Below are 24,847 nucleotides of genomic sequence, written 5' to 3' on the forward strand. Positions count from 1 at the left end.
AGCTATTCCCACCTTAATACACCTCGATTCAACTTCCCCATAGAAGCTACGTGGGTGAAATCTGGGAACTCTGACTCACGCTTCTTACAACATTACATCAAACCCAACTGTTGAAAATATATGTAGCTCAGAGTTTATTAAGAGAGACACTGAAACGTAAGAGACATTTGAGTGCATGAAAGCCACGGCCCTTCTGCCCCATTCTGTGTTTCCAAACAACAGTGCTGTAGGCACGCGAGGCGGACTTGACGTTACTAGTTCACCGTGTTTAAGGGTAACCAGAACAGAAGAAGACATTCTGAATTTGGAAACTGGGTTTTGAATGTACTCCAGTGACTGGGTTAGCAACTAGTGATTCAGATTTCTACGCTAGCTATAGTTTCATTTGTATAATTCAAGAAGCTTCTAGAGTGTTCTGTCTTTCTCGTTTTTAGAGAGCAAGTCCCATGCACTTCATGTATGTGCTTCAGGATTCTGTGACTGTTCATACTACCCTGTCCTCTCAGTGGCTCTCCCAGATGCAGAGGCCACGTGGGGTTACTACTCCCCTCTTCTGTCCCATTTAGCATTGAATGCGCGTCCCTGGATCGTCTTCATTTACCTTATATCTTACAATGGGTAGACAGTACGGTCACTGACTTTGCAACGGGAAGAAAACACCGGCTCTTGTTTCCCGTACCTTACTTTAAAATGCTTTAAAATATAGTATTTTACGGGTAAGTTTTGTGACAGAAGAGCAGATTCTCCTACAACCAGGCAGACTAGGGAAGCACTCATGGATACAACATCAGATCCTTCCAGTTCTACCTCCTAAGCAGCCCTCAGATCTATCCTCTTCTCTGACACGGTCACGACACAAGACCACACGACAGCCAACCAGCCGGACGCCGACAATCATCTCGGCCGGTGTGGTCCCACCAAAGTTCATTAGATACGTGGTTCTCTGCTTATAACCCATCAGTGGCTCCCAGTAAACTCACACTACAAAAGGCTCGCTTGTTCCAACAGGCTGGAAATGGTCTGACTCCTCGATCTCCATCCTTTATCGTCCCTTGCTCCCCAATCCTCCAGCCACAGGGGTCTTCTCTGACTAGGAGTCACACCCTCTCACCCCATGCTCTTTCCCGTAACCGAAACCCCTCCCCCCTACTCTTTTCCGAGCTTGTTCCTGCTCATCCTTCAACTATGCTGTCACATCCTCTGGGGGGCAATCCTTAAAGCTGGAACCAGGTTAGTGGTCCTTGGTATGCACTCCATTTGACCTTGACTGTCCTCTCTTTTTGTTCAGTCCTGCCTTGTCCAGTGTAAGCTCCACGAGGGCAGGGAACTTGCCTGTTATGTGCACTACCATCTACCAATACTGACCTGCACAGAGGACACACTCACTTATCTTTTCTTTTTCAATGAATGAGTCATTGATTTTAAGAAGTTGCAATCTCGGGGAACAATGGCAGTCATGCCCCAACTCAGCTGAACGTGAAACTGACATGATATAAAATAACCAAGTTTACAGTAATAGGTGTAGGTCATAAATAATTCAAGCTTAAATGACCCAATAATGGCACAGGCAGAGAGAAGTACCCTACATCTCATTTTATACATGTGCACTATTATTTCAGTTTATAAAACATGCCTCGTCTTACAATAGCACATTTCCTCAAAAGTATAAAATAGCCTTCTCCAAGAATGTTCAGGGACCCTGTTGCTTAATTAGTGCCAATAATTACCCACATGGTATTTCAAAGTATCCACAGGGTATTTCTTCTTCTAGAAAGAGGAGGGAATGGTTTCCAGAGTGTGCACTGTGAGGAGTCAAGAACAATTTTTTTTCGGGAATTTTTCTCTGCTGGTAAGTATATTCCCATCACCTCCCTCTTAAATTTCATCAAGAAAAATCTGAAAATTTCCTTTTTTAAAATCAAAACGGATTTTACGTCCTTTTGCCAATAACCACATTCCACTTCAAGGAGGGTTGCTCAAATATGCAGACTGGATACACCCATGGAAAGCCCGAGTGTGGCCTGACACCGAGGTCTGGATGAATTTCGGTCCCTGCAAAGGTGATGTCTCTGGTTTTAACCTAAAATCATGTTTCAGATCAAAGGGTGGGAGCTACAGGCCAGCCGTGGCCGTGAGCGTAAGGTTGTGATGGTTGGAAGAAATCTGATTTACGGAATTGCTGGAGTGGAAAAATGTATTTGGAAGCTTGAAATGAATCGTCACCAACTCCACCAGCCAAGGAACGCTTTGAAAATTCTATCCAAAACCACGCAAAAATAAGCAAGGCAAAATTCTTGGAAGCTTCCTAAGGAATGAACAACAGGCTCACACCTTCTTAGAAACGTTTCTTCCCAACCATGATGCTGGGAAGTGACCAGCACTGCATGTACCTAAGCCTGTCTCCATGGAGACCGGAGAGAATTTCCCGGTAAAATCCACCATCTTCGGGACACAGTCCACAGAGCATGAAACAATGGAACAAAGCTACTCTGCAGACCTCAGCCCCTGGTCGAGCAAAGCCCCTCAGGGCTCAGAGTGTGGCACGTGTCTGATGGACAATTTCCAGCAGGACTTGACGCTGGAGTGGGGCCCAAAGGCACGGTTCTGTGAGATCAGGGTCCCCATACTCTGAAAGTGCCCCAGTTCGTCTCAAACTGGTGTCACGCTTCTTTGGGAGAAGGGTGACTGCATCCTTCTAAGGGGCGATTCAAAGTGTAACAGGAGCGCATTTGTATTTAGGACAATCAGCACGTAAGTAATCGGATCAGCTGCCGTATCCCGGCTCTCCTCAAACTTGCAAGCTTCCTTGATTTTCACCTCTGACTTCCGTCTGCCCCCCCCACTCCCCGAAGAAACAAACACACAAAACCCACGCTCTTGCCAGACCTTATGTATTTCTCCACACGGCTGTCTTATCTTCCTCAGAGGCAAGTCCCATGGTGTAACCCTCCTACCTTAAACCCTTCACTAAAAAAAGTCCCCATGTGGGTTTCGGTGATCTGACTGTCACCTAACACCCAGAATGCTACAGCGACTAGGGACGCTGCTGCAGACCCAGAGGGGATGCTGGAAATGTGTGCAGACGTGTTCTGATTCACAGTTGCACAAGGATAGGGAGAAGGGTGACGGTGGGCGGGTTCACCGACCAGGGCCAGGGATGCTCAGTGTCTGGAAACGCCCACCAGAGGCTGAACGAGGTCCCGAGTCCCACCCCCCGACCCCCACCCCATTGGGAGCCACTGCCCACGGGCTCTCCCAGCTCCTCGGCAGCACCAGCCCTGTGTGCTCGTGGCCCCAGCCAGGAATGCTTCTTCTCCCCGCCTTTACCCATACCTCCCAGCCCTACTGGATCATCCCCTATTCATCTTTTAAGAACTCAAGTGTCATTTCCTTGGAGAAGATGCTTCCTTGACCCGCTAGACTAGGCTGTGTCCCGGTATTACAAGCTCCCCCTGCAGCCTGTAGGACGCAGCACACTGGCCATGAAGCAATTATGTGTGTGATTCCTGATGGCCAGCTCTGACCTTATGGAAGCCCCCGGAGACCAAGACATGCTCTTATGTCCACCGCACCCTCGGCGCCTGGCACGTCATAGGTCTGCAGTAATTTTGCTGATCAAGTTCTTCTCTAAACATGCTCCTTCCTCTCTAAACACATTCCCAGTCCCTGGGTCTGACCCTCCTTGGGCTCCCCTGGATCAGGAAACCTAACTAGGATTCTCGCCACCAGCTCGCCTTCTACCATTCACCTTAACGAGATACGATGGATTCATTTTCCCCAAATTGCTCTGATCACAATACTTGCCTTCATCTAAACTCTACTGACTGTTCACTGCCTCCAAAGCAAGTCCCGATTTCTCAACATCGCATTCCAAGCCCTCGGCAATCCGGCTTTCACCTGCCTTCTCCCACTTTGCCCTGCCTCCCACCCTGGAAGGGATGACCTTCTCAAGCTCTCCACATCTGTCTAGAATCGCTCTCCTTCGTTTGCCTCTTCCTCTAACCCTCCACATCCCCCTTTGCCTGGACTTTCAGGCTAAGGCTACACATTATCTCCTCGAACGAGCCATGAATCATCCCACCTGGAAGGTGTCTCTCTCAGCCCTCTACAGTCCGAGAGCACTTTACCTGTATTTTACTTGAGAATGATTTTCCGCCTTGCGAGAGAACTACCCGCTGACTTACCAGACGGCAAACTCCTTGAAGGGTGAGACCCGCATTGAGTCATTTACCCACCACCCTCAGAACCTACCACAGTGTCTCAGACATAAGGATCACATGAATGAACAGCGCTAAGGAACAATAATCATTTCGCTGTCTATTAATAGTGAGAATTTAGAAATTCATCCTAACATAGTCATTCCATTGTTAGAGGACATCAACTAGTGACCAAGAACACCAACTGGCCTCCGGTTGTTCTTTGCTAAGTACGCTTAATGTTTGCTATTTATTTCACCTTCAACAGTTTCCCTCAAAAGGTTACTGTTGGGCTTCCCTGGTGGCGCAGTGTCTGAGAGTCCGCCTGCCGATGCAGGGGACACGGGTTCGTGCCCCGGTCCGGGAGGAGCCCACATGCCGCGGAGCGGCTGGGCCCGTGAGCCACAGCCGCTGAGCCTGTGCTCCGCAACGGGAGAGGCCACGGCAGTGAGAGGCCCGCGTACCGCAAAAAAAAAAAAAAAAAAAAGGTTACTGTTTACAACACAACCAAAAGAAAACCTCTGTGCTGAAGGCATATGATGAAATAATGACGCTGACCATGATGGTGATGATGATTTTAAAGATGGGAAAAAAATCATTCTTTCAGCTGCTTGGCCAATTGCTAATCTGAGGGAAGCAGGTAAGGGTGATAGAAACCGACTTGAAATTCACCTGGTGATATCTCTTAGGTAAATTAGTAACTGTTTGGGGTCTATCCCCTTTCAAATACAGACCATGTTAGGAGAACGAATGGATTTACAGGATGGAATCTAGGTGAACAATAATGATCCCAACATAAACTACAAACCACAATCTCAAAGCACATATTCATGACTCGGGATCAGAAAACATTGTCTTTGCTGAAAACAGGCCCTGCTCGCTCCTTCTGAAGCAGGCGAGTGAATGACCATCGCGCCAAACTTCTGTGAGTCCAAAGGCAAGCACCGCACGTTTAGGGACAAAGTCTATGCCGAGATAAGAGGGTGGGGGGCCTGTCTCTTCCTAAGGACGAAAGGTTGGGCTCCTGGCCGAGAGAACACCTGCCAAACCTGTTCTTGGGCTCACGAGACACACAAGACACACTACCTCCCATCCCCAGCCCAGCCTGATACAATGACGGCTGCTTTATCACCAGACTGTCAGAGCTTCTAAAACAAACCACAGTCAACACTCTTATATTTGTGAGCCCTTACTCACAAAACCATTTCAAAAGAAATTAAATCTACTATTAGTGAAGATGAACCACAGGAAAGCTTTATCATTCAAAGAGAACGATTCCACTAGAATGCCCCTTTGGGGGTGGGGCTGGAAGCAGAAAACTGTATTTTCTGATTTAGAGACTTAGGGACCCTTGAAGGAAAAGGGCATCGGATGAAACTGAGAGAAAAGGTCACAGGGTATATAACACACTTGTTGGGCATGCATTTGACAGGTTAAAGCACGTCAGTAAGGATGAATCATGTCCATTTGAAACACAGAAAAACATTGACAGAAACAAAGAAGCTTGGAAACTTCCTATTTGTTGGTTCTCTATACAATGAAAGGCCTTGTCTAGTCAACATTTGGAGTGATTTTCCCCAGGGGTATTATTATGATTTGAGGGGTAAAAAGTAGCATTCTTGTAACACATTTTCACTTTTTGAGACTAAAAGGTATGTCTCTTTAAGAGGTCACATTGTGGATGTATTAAGAAGTATGAACAAATACACCCCTCCTTCAGCTTAGGGAAGACTGAAACCAACAGGGAGAATCAGTCCTCCAGCAAGCTTTAAACGTTTGCTTGAAAAGCGTACGTCAAGGAAAGGAGACTTTCGGAAAACTGGGCATAAGATAATACTCTCACGAGATTTGAGTTATTTGGCATAGAGTTATGTCAGGCTTGGAAAACGAAAGCCCAAGTAATTAACAGAAAATTTCAAATTGGTGCACAAGAGGCATCGATGTTTCATTATAGGACAGTGCTTTTCTTTGAGATCCTTGACTCAAATGGTTATTAAAAATAAAGTTTAGAATTCCTAGTATTTAAACTCTCCAGGCAACTGGAAAGAAAATGGGTTCTCCGAGCCAGAATGGGTGAAACCTACAAGCTAGTAATAAGCCCATCAGATGTTTCCTATGTTTTTCTTTTGAAATTTGTTCCTGTGATCTCTGGGTCTGCAGAACTGGGGAAGAAAATTGTGAACAACTGGCGCTGAGGGGCTGCAAAGCTACCCGCTGAGAGTTGGATCTCGAAGCCATTACCTACCGTGCTCCAGCGCTTTCATGGGAAACCAGAAGAGGATGAGGGAGTGGACCAAGGCGTTGATGCAGTGACCCCAGAAAACCTAAGGGAAAACAAACCAGGCGAGTCAGGAGCTGCCCACACTCTTGAACTCTGTGTAGCTCAACAAGCCCCTCATTGTCAGGGATGCTGGCTGCGATGTCCAGCTCCAGAAGGCGGAAAAAACCCCAATTTTTTACATACAGACGACTGGGCTATCTCCAGATAATACTACTCTAGTACAAGGACCTAAAGAGATGTTCACGTATAAACAGGACAACATACAATCTATCCACATCCAAAAAATAAATGACGATGCATTTCCTTTAGAACGGAAAGAAAGACCACATTTTATAGTCACCCAGAGAAAGGGTATGGGGTCAAGCTGTTAATGAAGAGACGGAACCCATACTTCTGAAAGCATGAAAAACATTTAAAATGTAAATTCCTACACAGCACGCTCACTCTTTCGTTTTACCCCTTAAAATCCCTCCCACAGTTTTTCAGTTTTTAGGATTTAGATGAATATCATACACATTTAAAAGTTCTCTTTAACACCTGAAAGGTCAAACAAAAGAACACGAAGTTTAGTTTCTTCTAACTTATAGTTTCATAAATGCATTTCATTCATCTTTTTAACTCTGAGATGACAGAATTACTAAAGCCAGAATTGATTTAAAAATCTACAAATTGTTCTGGGAATTGTCATATATATATATAGTTGGATCTTAAGTAGTGATGGGACAACAGAAAATAATGAGAAATTGTAAGACAGTGGGATTTTCCTATTTTAAATGCTCATTTTTTTCCTGTCTTCTCCCTGCTCTCTGTATGCCCCCTGTCCCCCCGCCCCCAGATCTTCAAAATGCTTGCAGGTCCGTCTCCGAGCATCCTCAGCTCGGCTCCCTTTCCAGTGGGTCCCCTCCCTACCTCTCTTCTTACGTGGCCTTTGAATTCAAACTCTGTTGTAACGATTTACATAAACAATGTGGAATAAACAGGCCATATTTCCCATTGACAGAGCCATGGTGAACAAGGACCGATATAATTAGTCAGCCCCGTCTCCTTGTGCATGGAACACGCTAGAACCAGCAGTATCCCCTTGTGTTTTTTCCAGATGTGGACATGCCTGTTACACTTTCCCACACAGGAGGCAGCCCTGAAGGAAGACAAGCACGACACCTGGCTCAAAACGAAGCCTTCAGAGACTGCTCTCTACCGAGGATGCCCGTGGCATCCTCCCTAAAGCCTCGGTTGGTGTCCACGCAGGCTAATCACACACAACCGGCACATGGTGTCTTAACTGAGCTGGGCATCGAGCCTCTGTTCCAGCCTCCAACTCCCCTCCTGCACAAGCACCGGAGACGGAAACACGGCGATGCAGGCACGTGGGCATCTTTGCCTCCCAACCCAGCCGGGTACCTACTTCCCCTTCCAGCCGGGGGCCCTCACCTCTGCCCTCCTAGCTGTGGCTGGCGGGTCAGTGACACACCAGACTCCTTAGCCGCTCCTGATGGCGGGACCCCTGTAACACCTAAGCCAGGCTCATCTCAGGACTGCCTACTCCACGTCTGTCTAGATGTTTTCTCTTTCCTGATCCACCAGACTGAAAATAATACCCACGCCTGACTCGATTCCTGTGTTCACCTCTGGCCAACTTTCCTCACTGGCTAAAGGGACATTTTCCTGTCCCTGAGAACCAGGCAGTGACGGAGGGAGGGCCGTGCCAGGCGACAGGGCTCTATGGGGTGGGGGACGATTGGATCCTACAGGTCCCGGGGCGTGCGGGCCGCTGGCCACATGGTCATGGGGGGCCCACACAGGGAAGCAGAAGGCGTTACTGAACAGGAAGGGACGGACGCTTCCTTCCCGATGTGGCAGCTTGAATTCACCGTGCTTGAGATACCGGGAGAGACCCGGGGCCTCACCTCCCTTCAGACGCCCCCTCTGAGCAGGTACCAGCGCTGAGGGACAGGACACAGAACCTGTGCCTTCCGAGGGGCCCTGTGCACGCGTGGCTTACCTTGGTGTTGAAGCCCTCGGCGTTCTGGGTGATCTTGTAGAGCTGCGGGAACCTCAGCATGCTCTCCTGGCTACAGGACCTCTCGAAGATGCCCAGAGTGAAGGGGGGCAGCGCCGTGAAAATCTGCGTAGACAAGAGTGCGCCATCACCAGAGGCCCTTCCTTCCCACGGTTCCGGTGGTTCAGGTCTACGCGATGATGACTTAACTCTCGACTGAGTCCAAACCTGAGGTTCAGTGATTCACGACTCCCCGGACACCCTCCCGACAAACGAACGAAAGACCATTTTAAACTGTTGCCTAATCAGCATCAAATGAATATACTGAACGCTAAAAACGACATCCTAAGTATCTGATTAGCCAGGAAGTCTGTTCCAGGAACAACTGCCCTCCTCTGTAGATGAGCTGTGACTTAGAATCCTACCGTGGTGAGCTCTGTGCAGCGCGGCAGTGTTTTCCTGTGAGTGCTGGGGCCCCAGGTGCAACTTTCCATCCTGATTTCACACTCACATTTCAGGAAGCACTATGTACTTCACCCACGTATTCATTTGATGGACTTTTAAGGGGAATGCATGATGGGCCAGGTATTGTGATAATCCCCAGGGAAAGAGAGATTTAGAAGCAGAAGGAGGAAGAGGCAAGGAAGCAGGTCCCTGACTGCTAGGAACTCCGTCTGCTGCAGAGCTGGGGACGGGGCAGCTGGCAACAGGCATAAAACAAACTTAAAACATAGCAGTCTGCAAAATCACTCCTGGGGGAGAGGAGAGGGGGAGTCAAGGAAGGATGCTTGGACTAAACAGCTTCTGCCCTGTAAGGTACTGCACCTGCAGGATTTGGTGGGAGGGATGCAGAGGGAAGCACCCCCATGAAAGGAGCACCCGTCACAGAGCTCTGAGGCACAAACACGGATAGCACGTTTGTGGGGAAGCTCTAGGACGTTCAGGACGGCGGTTAGCTAGGGACACGGCACAAGACAAGGCTGGGATGGAGACAGAATGACCTCCCAGGATGACGAGCTCTTGGGCAGAGGGTACTTCCCTTTTTTGAAAAAAATCAATTTATTTATTTATTTTTGGCTGCATTGGGTCTTCATTGCTGTGTGCAGGCTTTCTCTAGTTGTGACGAGCGGGGGCTACTCTTTGTTGCGGTGTGTGGGCTTCTCATTGCAGTGGCTTCACTTGTTGCGGAGCACGGGCTCTACACATGCAGGCTTCAATGGTTGCAGCACATGGGCTCAGTAGTTGTGGCACGTGGGCTCAGTAGTTGTGGCTCGCGGGCTCTAGAGCACAGGCTCAGTAGTTGTGGCACGTGGGCTCAGCAGTTGTGGCTCACAGGCTCCAGAGCGCAGGCTCAGTAGTTGTGGTGCACGGGCTTCATTGCTCCGCGGCATGTGGGATCTTCCCAGACCAGGGCTCGAACCCATGTCCCCTGCATTGGCAGGCGGATTCTTAACCACCGCACCACCAGGGAAGTCCCTTGAACGGTGCTTCCTAAGACTGTTACCTTTACCTGTCCTCTACAGCGTGTGACATAGCTGAAGAAGAGGGTTGGTACAAGCACGTCATCCAGCCCAGGCGGTGGGCAGACCCGAGGACCACCTTCTCCTCGGGTGTGTGCACGGGTCGCTCCCTACTCTGCATCAGCATCAAGCAAATCTGTACCCACAAGCCCAGCGAGCTCTCAGGGCCGTGGGAACTGGATGTGCGTCTCTACGAGAGTTCTGATTGCACGCCAGTTCCCGGGAGCCTGAACATCTGACCAGAGGAGTCAGCCTTTTCCAAGTCTGTTGGGATAAAGCAACTAGAGCTGCGGTGGGGTGAGGCCCATAAAACTCACCAGCAGCTCCATCTTCACCCGGGAGCGTAGAGGAAAACAGCCCTGGGCTGTCAATGTTCTACAGATTTCAGGGAGAACAAGATCCAGAGCGGTGGCATTCACATCTCACAATAACAAACGCTAGAGCAGAGCACCCCACAGCATCTCAAAAGCTCTGCACACTCAGTATATAAACTCGCCCTCACTGTTTGGTTAAAGAAGCTATCTGCGTACTCTTTACACAGCCAGCTTTATTTTTTCTTTTCCTTTTTTCACTTACTTCCTCCTTCCTCCCACTTCAAATCCTCTCCCCCATCACATCCCCAGGCTAACAACCACCCAGCTTGTAGCATACCCCTTCCCCCTCTACACACACACTGCTCGGGATCATTATTTGTTTTACAGAAACAAGACATCAAACACATTTTCTCATCTTATTTTTCTCAATAAACAATACACCACGGGAAGTCCCCAAGTACCCTGGGTTTGACCCCGAAGCAGCCTTTTTCAGGCTCACATAATATTTCACAGTGTGGATGGATCATAGTTTTTCAACCATCACCTATGGACAGGCATTCATGTTATTTCTAGTTCTTCACTGCCACAAACATCATGTAATAAACACCTAGAACACATTGTAACATCTATCCTTTATCTTTTATTTCTATGCGAAAGGTTCCCAAAAGCAGGTCTGTAAGGGTAAAAAAATCCATGTATTTTAAACTTTAGAGGATGCTGCTTTCAGAAAAGGTTCCCATTATTTATCTCTCCCTTCAGAAAGGACAACAATCTTCTCCCTGCTTCCCTGTCAGCAATGCTTGTTATATTCTATTTAATACTCTCCAGCTTGAAAAATTAGTATCCACCTAAGGTTTGACTCTTACTTTGAAAAAATGTTCATTTCCCTGGACCACCAACTTTAGCGCTAAGTTCCCTGACTTATTTGTCCAGTTCTCTGTCAGTACCACATTGACGTGGTTATGGCAGCTTTATAGTATAGTCAGATGTTCAGATAAGTCCACCTTTCTGATTGGTCTTTTTTGAACATGCTTTGCATATTTATTCTTAGATGCCTGTTAATTCCATTCATACCTTAATATCATTTTACGCAATTCCCTTCTCCCCCCACCCCCGAAACAATCATCCGCTGGGATTCTATATGGAATCACATAAATTTATATACTAATTTTGGAAGGGCTGATACTAAGTTTTTTAATGATACTAAGTCTTCCCATACAAGGAAATAGTATGACTTTCCATTTGGTTAAATCTTGTTGCATATACTTAGGTAAGATTTGGGGTGTTTTTCATGGAAGTACTATAAAAATTGTTCCTATGAAATGTATAATTCTAATTGCTATTTTGAAAGGAATTACTATTCTCCTTGCATTTCTAAGCGCTCATTGTTAGAATCAAAAAAAAAAAAAAGCTAGTGATTGCCAGGACAGAAAACAACTATGGGTTTTTATATATTTATTATGAATCTGGCCACCTTATCAAATTTTCTTATAATCCTAGTATTTCTTTACTGGTATGTTTCGGGTGTTTTAGATGTACAGTCATATATGAACATATTTAACATGGCCATTTTTGGTGCATATATTTGTATAAACACAGAAATATTTTACTTTTTCCTAGTATTTGTAATAGTTATTTAATTTTCTTGGTAGTTGCTGAAAATTCCAAAACAATGCTGAATTATATAGTGATGGCAGGAATCCCTGACTAATTTCTTATTTAAAATGAAATCATTTTAGAATTTTACCATTTATGGCAATATGCTGCTGGTTTTTTTAATAAACAGCCTGCATTATAGTTAACTGACTTATTTCTTTCCTATATATATTATTTAGGGTCCTTACTTTGGAATGGGCAGCTGAATTGACTCAAAGACTTTTGCACCATCTACGGATGGGATCACATTTTCCTTTTTTCGGCTGATACAGTGATACTTAGAAACATTTAAAAGTTTTGAGCTTCCTGTATTCCTGAAATAAATCCTTTGTCAAATATTTTATTCTTTTGATTCATCGTTGAATTCTATTTGCTGATACCTTATTTACAATTTTTATATTTATGTTTATAAGACTGGCTCAGTTTTCTTCAAATTCTGCTGGCTTGAAAATTAAGGAGGAGATATTTTCTGAAACAGTGCTCAAAAGAGTTATCTCTTCACTAAAAAGTGGATAACATGTAGCTAAAATCCATCTGATCGTGGTAGCTTTTGTCACCGGTAGCCTCTTCAGTCTCATTCTACTCATAACCTAAAATGATGTAGAAATTAGACTATGGATATAATGAGCATCTAATAGGATGGCATTGATTCACGACCTTGGGAGATGGAGGAGTTTCAATGCTATGTAATCTGCTCTGAGAATGAGACTGAGAAACGATGACTTTCTACTTTAGCTGGCTTGGGGAATCAAACATGAAGGGTTAAGTACCGAAAAGGAAAAAAGCAATACTGCTTGCAGAAAATGGCAAGGGATATAAGTGATTCACTTTGTTATAAAGCAGAAACTAACACACCATTGTAAAGCAATTACACTCTAATAAAGATGTTAAAAAAAAAAAAAAAGAAAATGGCAAGGGAGACTCCAGCCCAGAAGAGGGGTCAGTAGCAATGTCTCAGATGTCACAAACTGTGGAGGGACCTGGAGTGGAAGCAAAGGCTAAACAGAGGAGTAACCACAAAATTGGAATACGGGGTAGTAGGGCTTAGACAGTAGTATTGTATCCGTGTTACACTGTATGATTTTGATCATTATACTGTGGTTATGGAAGAGAATGGTCCAGCTATGCACTACACGATGAACAGTATGGGCATTATGTCTTAACTGACTCCCAACTGGCTCAGAAATATACGTGTTGGAGTGTATGTGCACACGAGCCTACGTACGCACATGTGTGCGTGTCTTGAGAGAGACGCATGTGGTAGGCAAAATGCCAATAATTGATGAGTCTGGGTATACCGTTCTCTGTACTCTTTCTTGCAACTCTTCTCTAAGTTTCTAGTTATTTCAAACAAAAGTTACCAAGACAATTGCTATGGGGGCAGACTTCCAAGTCCTCAAAAGCTTTGGTCCTTCCAGTGATTGACTGTGGAGGCCAATGACCCTCTGACCCCACTGGATCTGACTGTCCCAACTCTGCCACCGCTCCCTGGTGACCGTCTCCCACACTGGTACCGTGGACCCGTGGTCACAGGGCCATTTCACCTGGGAATTCACTTCTCTGCTGCCGTATCGTCCCTCATCTGGAGGATACAAAGGGGATAAAACATATCCCCAACCCTAGGGATCAGAGGTCATCGTGGGTCTTAAACTTTAATGTGGGTAACCACTGCTAGAAAGTTTTATTTAAATTTTTCTTTTGCTTCTCAGTACCTCTGAGAAACTCTTCGTTAAGTTAGGATGATGTTTGGGAAATCTGCATCTTCAGAGAAATCCTGGTGCTTCTCCTGCAAGTGGTCTGGGGACCATATCTTGACCAACATCATCCTATAGCCTATGGGCATCTCATGTGTAATAGCCACTCAATACGAGTTTGTTGGATGAATCTGAACTGCCCAAGACTGCAGGGTGCTAAGGAAAGAACCTAGCACTCCTGCCTGAGCATGAGAAGAAGGCTAAGATCCATTTATCGTGTAACCAGTGACATGTATTTCAGTCCTTAGCACTAAACATAGCCTCCTAGGTCCCAGCCTTCTAGTTACAAGTACGTATGTGGGCCTGGGTTGGCCACTCCCAACACTAAATCACTACGGAGCAGTCAGTATATTTCCCCCTAAACGGTCACATAATTTTAACCTACTCAAGACACTTTTAAGTCCTGCAAAGTTAACCATCTGTCCAAGGGAAGGCCCTGGAGCCCCTTTCCATGTGGTAGGGGGTCAGAGTAGCTTTTCAAGCATAGGTGATACGCGGCCATCAATTCAGCCCTGCTCTCATCACCTGTCAGTTTTGTCTTTGGGGGCATAATTATTAGCAACAAATGTACTAGTGTACTTTGTAGTGAGTAACACACTTACCGTCTTCGGAATGCTGCCTAAACCCAAGATCTGAACTTGGTTCAGTGGCATCTTAGTCTACACGTGTGACCCTCTGAACCCGTCGAGCTCTGCAGGGCTGAAGCAGCGTGTTGTATGCAGCATTTTATACATAACACCTAGCACAGCAGCTACTAAAAAAGGGTGTGTGTGGGGGGGAGGAGTCTGAGAATGGATGATTTGAATAGCCAGCCACGAATGTATATACAAACTGTAAATACTTACAGCACCACGATTTATCTCATTGTATGTCTGGTAACTTCCATCTATGTCTACCTATGCTGGCTGCTTCAGAGTATAAACTCCCCCAGGGCAGAGAATGTCAGAGTTAGGGTCCAAAGCAGTGGTGAAAGTGCAACTCCAGAAATGTGGCGTACTCAGGTCTCTACAGCACCAAGCTATACCCCTTGCCAGTAAAAAAAAGCCTAAGTAGCTACACAGTCATCTTGGTCTATAGTTTATATTTATGTCTAGCTTTTGAATTCATTACAGTCGAGTAATGAAAACAGAGCTCTAAAATCATGAAAAATACCAAATAAGCTGATTACCATTCACCATGGGAGCTGGAAGTCAGAATTCATTATTTTAGCACTAACTGTGGGAGGAAACATTCTTCCACAAGGACAGATACGCTTTTAAGAAGGACAAAAAGGACACCAGGTTACACGTTGTATATTCGCATAGGTTTAAGAATTCAGAAATAAAATCATGGAGTGGAATGAGTTTAGACGTAGCTCAGAAATTTTTTTCTTGAGCTAAAAACATGGAAATGTTGCCCGGGCATTTAGTCAGGAGGTAACAAGGGTCTATTTTCAAGATATATGGGTTAATAATTTCATGGGGTTATTCAAGAATGATCTGCTATGATTGAAACCATGTGTGGAGAGTTTGGGCTTCTGCAGGATGTGGGGCAGCAACAAAGGCCCTAAAGATGTATTTGTGCTGCCTGCCATGGAGGCAGATGAGGGACTTAGATACACTTCCCAGACACAAACAGTTTAGTTCTGCACGCCATCAGAGAGAAGTGGAGAATGCTTACCACGTTGTACAAGCCAATGCACCAACGTTCAAATAAAATCTGCCCAGAAAATCCATTAACGAAGGCGAACCAAAGCTGAAAGAGAAAAAAGTTCATGAAGTTTTGTATCAATATGGACCTAAATGCTTCCATTCACCGAAGGCGTAGTGGGGAATGTGGACCACCAGCTGGACACAGCTGCCGCGAGATAAAGCACCGGAGGATCGCAGCCGCTGCTCTTTCATAAAATACAGATTCCCAGTATCACAAATACCAATATTTTAACGAAAATTTAAGGCGTACGTCGACTTTAAGAGGTAGCACGTACATATTTACAGAAAAGCAGTTTATGTTTAATTTACATCTAATATGTTTTGTGTCAACACTTTCTCAATACTGGAAGGGTCTCAACTTCATGTTCTTTCTCCTATAAAGTTGACTTGATAAATATGATTTATCTTTGTAGGACTTTCAAATAGATAAAAATAAATAAAAAACCACAGAAACTCCTCTGTTGGTCATGTGTGTTCTTAGCTCATAAAATACTGACCCTCCTTAATCAAATGTCCACCACCTCAGCAAAGGGCAACACACAATAATAGGAAAGAAACATGCTCAAATCATCTTTTGGAGTAACATGGGATGTATAAATAAATTAAGTACAGATTATATCTTCAAGTAGACCATAACTCTAATTGATTAGGCAAGACTGACATAAAAACAACTGCAGAGCAAAGTGCCAGGGACATGAACGACAAAAAAAAAAAATTATTGGGACTTCCCTGGTGGTGCAGTGGTTAAGAATCTGCTGTCAATGCAGGGGGACACGGCTTCGAGCCCTGGTCCGGGAAGATCCCACACGCCGCGGAGCAACTAAGCCCGTGCGCCACAACTACTGAGCCCGTGTGCCACAGCTACTGAAGCCCGCGCGCCTAGAGCCTGTGCTCCGCAACAAGAGAAGCCAACACAATGAGAAGCCCGCGCACCGCAACTAGAGAAAGCCCGTGTGCAGCAACGAAGACCCAACACAGCCAAAAATAAATAAATAAAATAAATAAATTTATAAAAGAAAAAAAATTATCTTAGAGAAGGAACCATTACCAGGTATAATTAGGAGAAGATATGGAGGTGGTGAGAGTGAAGCGGAAGATGGTCGAGCCATAAGGAGGCTGAATGGAAACCTGATTTAGAAAAAAGTAAATACAGAAATACGGGATACAAAACGCCGCTGTTTAAAATTCAGCTGAATTTATATGATACAGCAGGATCCCGGTGATGTGGGGTAGTCTTTAATGTACCCCATGCTAATCACAGAATCCACCTTAGTGGTGTAACATCATGACAGACTGAATCCATTACTACAGTGGAAGGACTCTGGCAACACAGAACAGCCACCCCATAATAATCTGGGTTGAGATTAACTCTGCTACTGACATTTTACTAAGTCAGATTTTTCTAAGTCAGTTTCTTGGCTCCCCCAGACTAAGTTTCCTGAGCCAGGAATTGTTCCCAGATTTGCACAACTGTACCCAGTAGGATGCCGGGTACAAACAGGGACTCACTCACCATGTCCCAGTGGGATCGAACGAAATACCTCAATTCAACCGCCAGATAGAGTTTTCTTAGCACAGCTTTTCATCATCTCGCTCCCTCATTCAAAGGACTACCAGGGATCCCTCCGAAATCTAGGATAAGCTTGCTGACCTTCAAAAACCCTTCAAAAATTTACTCTTCATTTCAACTACCTCCCCAGAGGTCCCCATGAGGCCTGGCTATTCTCAGTGAAGAAATATTGGTGGAGAACAAAGAATCAGAAGTTTGTGCTCTGCTCTGCACTCAGAATGCTGTTACCACACCTATTCAAATATTAGCCATCCCTAAAACAACAATTTTATTTGCACGGCCTCCCTATCACATGAGGTCTCGGCAATCAGTACTCCAACCAAACTTTTAGTGCAATGAGAGTCCAGGTCCACACCTGATTCAAGCATACTGATAAAGTGCCTCAAGGGTCTTAACCTAATTTTCCCAAGATTGTGTTATACTTTTCTATTCAAACAATACAGAGAACATTGATAAATATCTACTGAACACAACTATCTTATTGCTTAATTCAGTTAATGCAGTGCCTTTTGCTGAAGGTAGAGTAGTACTATTTTTACTGTCCTCCCCTCCCTAATATCAATAGAAAGCAGGAAAACAATTGAAAATAGAAAAGTTATTTTCAAGGAAATTATGCGATAGCCTTTATTAAAACTACAAATGACATAGAATAGAGGCTGAAAAATATGATGAAGTAGGATCAAATCAAGGGAGGACGTCAACAGAAGACAAAACCTTCCGAGGGAAAAGGTTTCCAACAAAGAGGTGGAACAACCCCAGAAAGAGCTGAATCAGCGCTTATTCAGAGGGTGCGATACAGAGGCAGGTATGAGTCATGGCTGAGGTCCCTGGTGCAATTCAACACAGCAGGCAAACCGCAGTTCAAGGGCAATGCACACACAAATGCCTTTTCCCCCCAGAAGTGACTGAGGAGAATGGCAGGGCACGGGACCGAGCAAAGAGAGCAATCAACTCAGCTGATACCAGTCGAGGCAAAGTGAAAAGAAAGAAATGCAACTTCACCTAACAGGAAACCTGTGATGCACAGAAATTCCCTGTGAGGCATGCTGAGGAGAAGAAATGGTGGCGAGGGAGGTGGTCATTACTACAGAGTGACAGGTGACCAGTGCGGAAGAGACAGACACTGATGAGAAAGCGTTCTGAAAAAACTGTGAAGCCCCCTCCCCTAGGCATCATCAAAAAATAACAAAGAAAAAATACAAACAGAAGAATGTGACATATAAATAAATGATAATACTATGAAACAATCTCCACAGAAAGAACCAGGTCAAAGCACAGAAAAATATTTTCAATGCTCCTGACGAGGCGAAAAGAGCTAAAGAACATGTGGTCTTTCATTGAAACAAGAGCTAAAATGAGATGTGTAAGATATCAAAGAAGGAAACAAATAAGGAAAGGGTGATGTGACAGATTAAGGTCATGGAAATAAAACCCAGAATGGACACTGCTGAAAGCAGTCAGGGTAGGGTAAGGCAGGCTCGAGAAAACTGAGCAATGAACAAAAGTTAACATTGAATTTAAGAGAAACTGACTGCCTTCCAAAGATAACAACAACAACAAAAACCCCAAAAGGTGTACCTTAAAAAAAAAAAAACAAAGGAGAGGGCTTCCCTGGTGGCACAGTGGTTGGGAGTCTGCCTGCCAATGCAGGGGGCACGGGTTCGAGCCCTGGTCCGGGAGGACCCCACACGCCACAGAGCAGCTAAGCCCATGCGCCACAGCTGCTGAGCCTGCACTCTGGAGTCCGTGAGCCACAACTACTGAGCTCGCGCACCTAGAGACAGTGCTCTGCAATGGGAGAGGCCATGACGGTGAGAGGACCCCGCTCGCTGCAACTAGAGAAAGCCCGCACGCAGCAGCGAAGACCCAATGCAACCAAAAATAAATAAATAAAATAAATAAATTTATTTTTAAAAAGGTATAAAAAAAAGCATGGAAACAAATGTTCGAAGATATAATAGAAGAAAAATTCCTGAAATATTCTAAAACCTTAATCAGCCAATAAATAGAGAAGACACCTTTTGTCTCCAGGAAACAAAACAAAGGCCACCAAAAGATCAACAACCACACAAACCCTGATACATGAATTAATGAGTTTTAAAATTTTATAGGATCAGTTTTTTAATATATTCAGGCAGAAAAAGCAATTAGCCTACGAGGGGAAAAGTCAAGTTTGGCTTCATGTTTCTCGGGCACAGCAGACAACACCAGAAGTCAGCAGTGGATGTTCACAAGTCCTTAGGGAAATAAAGCATGACGAGAATTTCAGCAAAAGGTAGAAACCAAGGAAACATCAAGAGTTGAAAACATAACATGAAATATGATGACAGAAGTAATACCAAATATGTGTTATATTAATAATACATTTAAAAATGCTGAATGGATAAAAATATAAACCCCCAAATATATGCTAAGTACAAGAGAAATGTGAAAAAGAAACACTATTCGAATAAGATTGAATTCATGACCCTAACTTACAAAGCCCTACAGTGGACAAGGCCCTCGCCCGCCATTCTGAGGTCACTGCCTTTCCTCATGGAGCTGCAGTGGCCCTCCACTGCTTCCCTGCAAGCACCAAGTATGGACCCAGCTTCATTACCTTGTACCCAAATGTGAGGCAGTTATGTCAACAGCACTTGGTTAATAAACCACCTTTATCTCACTCTGTTGAAATACCCTTTAACATATAATAAATTACCATTCTGTATAGGAAAAGTTATCCCTGTAGAGTATCGTGGTCTCACTCCATATACTCAAACTAATCACAGATGGCTTGAACACTTAACCATAAAAAACTAACTCAAAGCATTAGGAGAAAACAGGAAAAAAAGTTATTTTTTGTATGTGAAACTGACTCTCTGTATGACAAACTCAGAAATCAAACAAAAAGAGGAATAAATTTGAAACAATTCATTTCTATAGCAAAAAATATTAATAAAGTTGAAAGAAGATGAATAAACAGTACACATATATTTGTAACGTCTGTGAAGATCTAATTTCCTTACTATATAAAGAGTTCCTACAAATAAGAAAGAAAATGCCAACAAGCTGTTAGGAAAACAGGGAAAGAATATAGAGGCAGTGTGATCACAGGACACAAAGCCACTTATAAATGTAGGAAATCTCACTTTTTATGAAACACACACACAAAGGGATATCATTTTTTTTTTTTTTTTTTTTTGCAGTGTGTGGGCCTCTCACTGCTGTGGCCTCTCCCTCTGCGGAGCACAGGCTCCGGACGCGCAGGCCCAGCGGCCATGGCTCACGGGCCCAGCCGCTCCGCGGCATGTGGGATCCTCCCGGACCAGGGCACAAACCCACGTCCTCTGCATCGGCAGGCGGACCCCCAACCACTGCACCACCAGGGAAGCCCGGGATATCATTTTTTACCCAACAAATGGGCAAAGATTTAAAAGCTTGATAACCAGAGAAATCAGCTACCCTTATACCCAGATGGTAATATGGCATTGTCCACAAATATGTTTAATATAGTTTTCCTTTGACCCAGCAATTCCAACTTTTAGGAACATACTCTATATCCTATAGCTATAATCACATAGTAGTCAACATAAAAATACAAGGATGTTACCATGGCATTATTTGGAAGGATAAGAAGTTAGAACCTGCATGGATATTGGTAGCTAGTTAAATGGATATAACTCATCCACAGCGATGAAATACTATGTAGACATTAAAAAGAGCAATATAGGTGTGTGAGCATGGTAATACAGAACTCTCACTGATATAGTATAACATGAAAAATATCAGGGTATATGTTGAGTAGTCATGATTATGCAGAGCAGGTGTATACACTCTCATACGCATGGCGACTTTCCGGAAGACCCATGAGAAACTGTTCACGTTCATTATCTTGAGGGAGCAGAAGTGTTCTCTAGGTGGTAGTAATGGAGACTCACTCATACCTCTCGTACTATTTTGAACTTTTTAAACACGTTCATGTTTTATTTAGATAACTGTTGCGAGCAGTTATTCTCAACTAGGGTTGATTTTGCCTTTGAGACACTTGACAACGTCTGGAAACTGTTTTGAGGGCGCTGTTGGCAACCAGAGGGTAGAGGCCAAAGATTCTGCTAAATACCTTACAATGCCCAGGCGAGTTCCCTACAGCAAAGAATTATTTGGTCCAAGATGTCAAGGGTGCCACTACTGAGAAACCCTGGATGAAAGAAATAGGTTCATTAGGTCAACCTGATAAAACTTCGAAATAATGTTGTAACGTGTTTGTTATAAGCAAAATAACGCCACGGGACAGACTGCAGGAAGCCATGATTAAATCTGTGTGTAGCGGGTGAGGATTCAGAAATCTTCGCTTCTTTTCGAGTAACTACCCTCTGGCCTGACGCCTCATGCATAGAACCACAGGCCTTACTCTTCAGAGGCCGTGGTAGCAATGCATGTGAATGCAGAACTTGACAAAATTAGATCCCTAAACCAGAAATAGATCTTGATAAATTATTAATGAGAAATCAGTTTAAAGACTGAGAGTGAATTCATATAACTATGACATTCTAGTTGTTGAAAATACACAGTAAGGGGAAAAGATCCTAAGAAATCAAGCTTCTCTTTGTCAGCATTAACCTTTGCTCTGAGCAATCCTAACCATGTCACAATTTTCAATCTTTACTTCAGATTAACATCCTTGATTAGTTGAATGTTGAGATATTTCCTCTAAGCAGCCAGTGTTCTGATCCTGTCCAAGTTGGCACTGGCTGGACCACATGTTTCTTCAAAGATTTTTGATATGTTTGTCCTAATTTTTATCAGTTGCAGGTGCTGCGGCTTTTTGAAAAGTATAAGGCAGCTAATTTTCAACATTTCCAATTCAATTTCAACCTTCATTCAAATAATCCATCATTAGGTGATCAGACCTGTGTATTTCATTGGAAAGATTTATTTGGGAGAGAAACAATTAAAACCTAAATAAACAAAACAAACAGAATTCATCTTCTAATTTCAAAATCCATGAGCTGGTTTTCTCTTACACTGTAAAGACTCAAACTTGATTTTATTTTGGCAAGATTTCCCTAGGTGAAATGGAAGAAGTAGGAGGACACACTGTATTTTAAAATATTTATGTAAACGTACCGAGTTTTTACTTTATTTATTCACAGGACAGGTACACGATGGCTCCCTGACACACTATAAAATCAGACTTTCACAGTGGTTAGTCATATACAAATGTTGATTCATCTACAAAAAAGAAAGCATTGCGCCATTCATGAACATCAATGTCATTTTTGGAGGACCACGGCTTCAAGCTGCGTGCCCAAGCACACAGTCCGCGATACAGACAGACTGCCCGCCCCCTCTGCTGTGCGGTTACTCGGACCACGGCTTCCACAGCCACTAAATCTTCCTCTTCTGGATTAAGGGGGCAAAGATTCCTCTGCTTTCACTCTGTTAACTAGGAATGCTATTAAATGGATACAGTCAAAGCAGAGAGCCAGGTTCTGCCCGGACGGCCTCAGACTTGTGAGCTGGGAGGAATACTGGCCAGTAGTGATGGTTTGCCAAGCTCCTGGGGTTTCTCCTGCTCAAATGTAGCGCTGTTATGAGCGAACTGACCCAAACTTATTAAATGGCTTTTCCTTCTTGGAAAAAGATCCTTTTTTTGCTTTAACTGCTGCCCCACTGCCAAAAATGCAGTAACCGTCCCGGCTAATTGCACAGACTCCTGTCTAGGGGTCCCAGCCGCCACTGTACCACATTGGCAGCTGGACCTGCTGCCACTCAGATTCTCAGCTCCCAGCCACATACTTGGATGATTGCTTCATCCGGGAATGGGGGGACCTGTTCCTCAATTTACTCGGCTCTTCCAAGACCCACGGTAGAGGACTGAAGTGGAAAAGTACCCTACAGAGAGTAATTAAATAAATTAGCCATTCGGTTTCTCACTAAAGTGGCAGCAACATCATGATCTAGTGATATGCAGTCAGGTCTGAGCTGATTAAAGGTATCTGTTTAAAAGTCAAAGGGCTACAATCTTTTTGGAATTCGATCTGGCAGTATGCATTAGGATAAAAAAGACGCATACACTTCATCTAGAAATTCTATTTTTAGAAGTTCATTTCTCATAAATAAAAGCACCTGTATATAAAAACATATCTTGTTTTGCAGTACTGGTAACAGTGGGAAACAAAACAAAACAAAACAAAAAGCATAGGGGGAAACCCCTTAAAGTTCTTTATTAGGGGATAAATGCAGCAATCCTGTCTTTTAAAATGTAAAATCTATATGTATGTAAATGAAGGAATGTACGCCAGAGAAACAGTATGAGATTGACAAAAGAAAAGGCAAAGTGACTAGGTTAAGTCATTAGGTAGGTAGACAGGAAATTAAGGGAGAAAAACCAGGATGCTATTATAGGGTAAGGATGATCAGAAATTTAAAAATAATAACAGCACAAAAATAACAGTAGTAGCAAGATAGCCTAGGAACTTCCCCTCCAGTATCTTTTTTTTTTTTTTTTTTTTTGCGGTACGCGGGCCTCTCACTGCCGTGGCCTCTCCCGTTGCGGAGCACAGGCTCAACGGCCATGGCTCACGGGCCCAGCCACTCCGCGGCATGTGGGATCCTCCCGGACCCGGGCACGAACCCGTGTCCCCTGCATCAGCAGGCGGACTCTCAACCACTGCGCCACCAGGGAAGCCCCCCTCCAGTATCTTTTGCCCCATAAATATGGGATTGAGTGGCCAGAGTTAAATGAAGACTGTGGTAATAAACAGGCTGGGTTCGTCTCTGAAATCTTTGGAGAGTTTTTTCTTTATGGGTCAGTCCTGGACAGGCCCAATGCTAGCAGCAAACACCACATACTTACAAAACTTCTAGGGATTTTTTCAAGGCAAACCAACGCAAGAAAGAAAGTTACAGAGTAACAGGTACAGAATCCATTTCTTGTAAAACCACAACAAAAATGCCACATGTTTACGTATTTTCATGAATGCAAAGAAAAGCATGGAAGCTACTGACTACTAGTGCAGAAATAAAGGCAGCTGAGAGGAAGTTACTTTTCCTTTATACACTGCTACCATACAACAAAGAAGCACTCCTTTCAAGAATTATGTAGAGGAGAAGGCCTTGTTACTCTGTCACTTCACCGTGTTCATTTCTCTCCGGTACTTTCTGTTGCCTTGTTACCTGTATACCCCACCATTTGTGAGATGCATGCAGCCAGAGATTATATCAATTCCATTCACTGAATTGCTACGTGATCAGGGCAGCTTCCTTAATCCCCCCCCACCCCAAGCTTCATGTTTAAAAACTTTTTATTTTATATTGGAGTATAGCTGATTTACAATGTTGTGTTAGTTTCCGGTGTACGGCAAAGTGATTCAGTTATACATATACGTGTATCTATTGTTTTTTAGATATTTTTCCCATATAGGTTATTACACAATATTGAGTAGAGTTCCCTGTGCTATAGAGTAGGTCCTTGCTGATTATCTATTTTATAGAGAGTACTGTTAATCCCAAACTCCTAATTTATTCCTCCCCACACCTTTCCCAAACTTCCATTTTTAATGAACGAATGGAAAGAAAACCACACACTACAGAACCGTCATTGTTGTTTTTGATGATGATGATAAAAGCTAATGTGTATTTAATGCCTACTCTGCACAGAACCTTCGAGCAGAACCTTCTAAATGGAGCACAGTATCTCATTTAAAGCTCCTAGCAACCCTAACAGATAGGCATGGTCTGCATTTCACAAATGAGGAAATCAGGGCACAGAGACAAAGATATTGTGGCTGCTACCAAATAGGTGTTTGACAGACTGTTATAGTTAGTAACAGTAGACCCTACCTAACAAATCAGTGACTTTTAAAAAAAAAAAAAAACAAGTTA

General features: G+C 44.0%; 1 protein-coding gene across 3 annotated transcripts in view; it reads right to left on the reverse strand.

Annotated features, from left to right (window-relative positions):
• Positions 1 to 24,847, reverse strand: part of ATP8A2 (ATPase phospholipid transporting 8A2) — a 531,116-nt gene that overhangs the window by 144,461 nt on the left and 361,808 nt on the right. For all 3 annotated transcript variants that reach the window (XM_033409347.2, XM_049700910.1, XM_033409346.2), the window contains 3 exons: positions 15,380 to 15,454; positions 8,480 to 8,602; positions 6,442 to 6,520 (listed from right to left, as the gene is read on the reverse strand). In XM_033409347.2, the coding sequence (XP_033265238.1) occupies positions 6,442 to 6,520; positions 8,480 to 8,602; positions 15,380 to 15,454 (277 nt within the window). The remainder of the gene's footprint in view (positions 1 to 6,441; positions 6,521 to 8,479; positions 8,603 to 15,379; positions 15,455 to 24,847) is intronic.

This window comes from Orcinus orca, chromosome 18 (genome assembly GCF_937001465.1).
Source record: "Orcinus orca chromosome 18, mOrcOrc1.1, whole genome shotgun sequence".
NCBI classification, from domain to species: Eukaryota; Metazoa; Chordata; class Mammalia; order Artiodactyla; family Delphinidae; genus Orcinus; species Orcinus orca.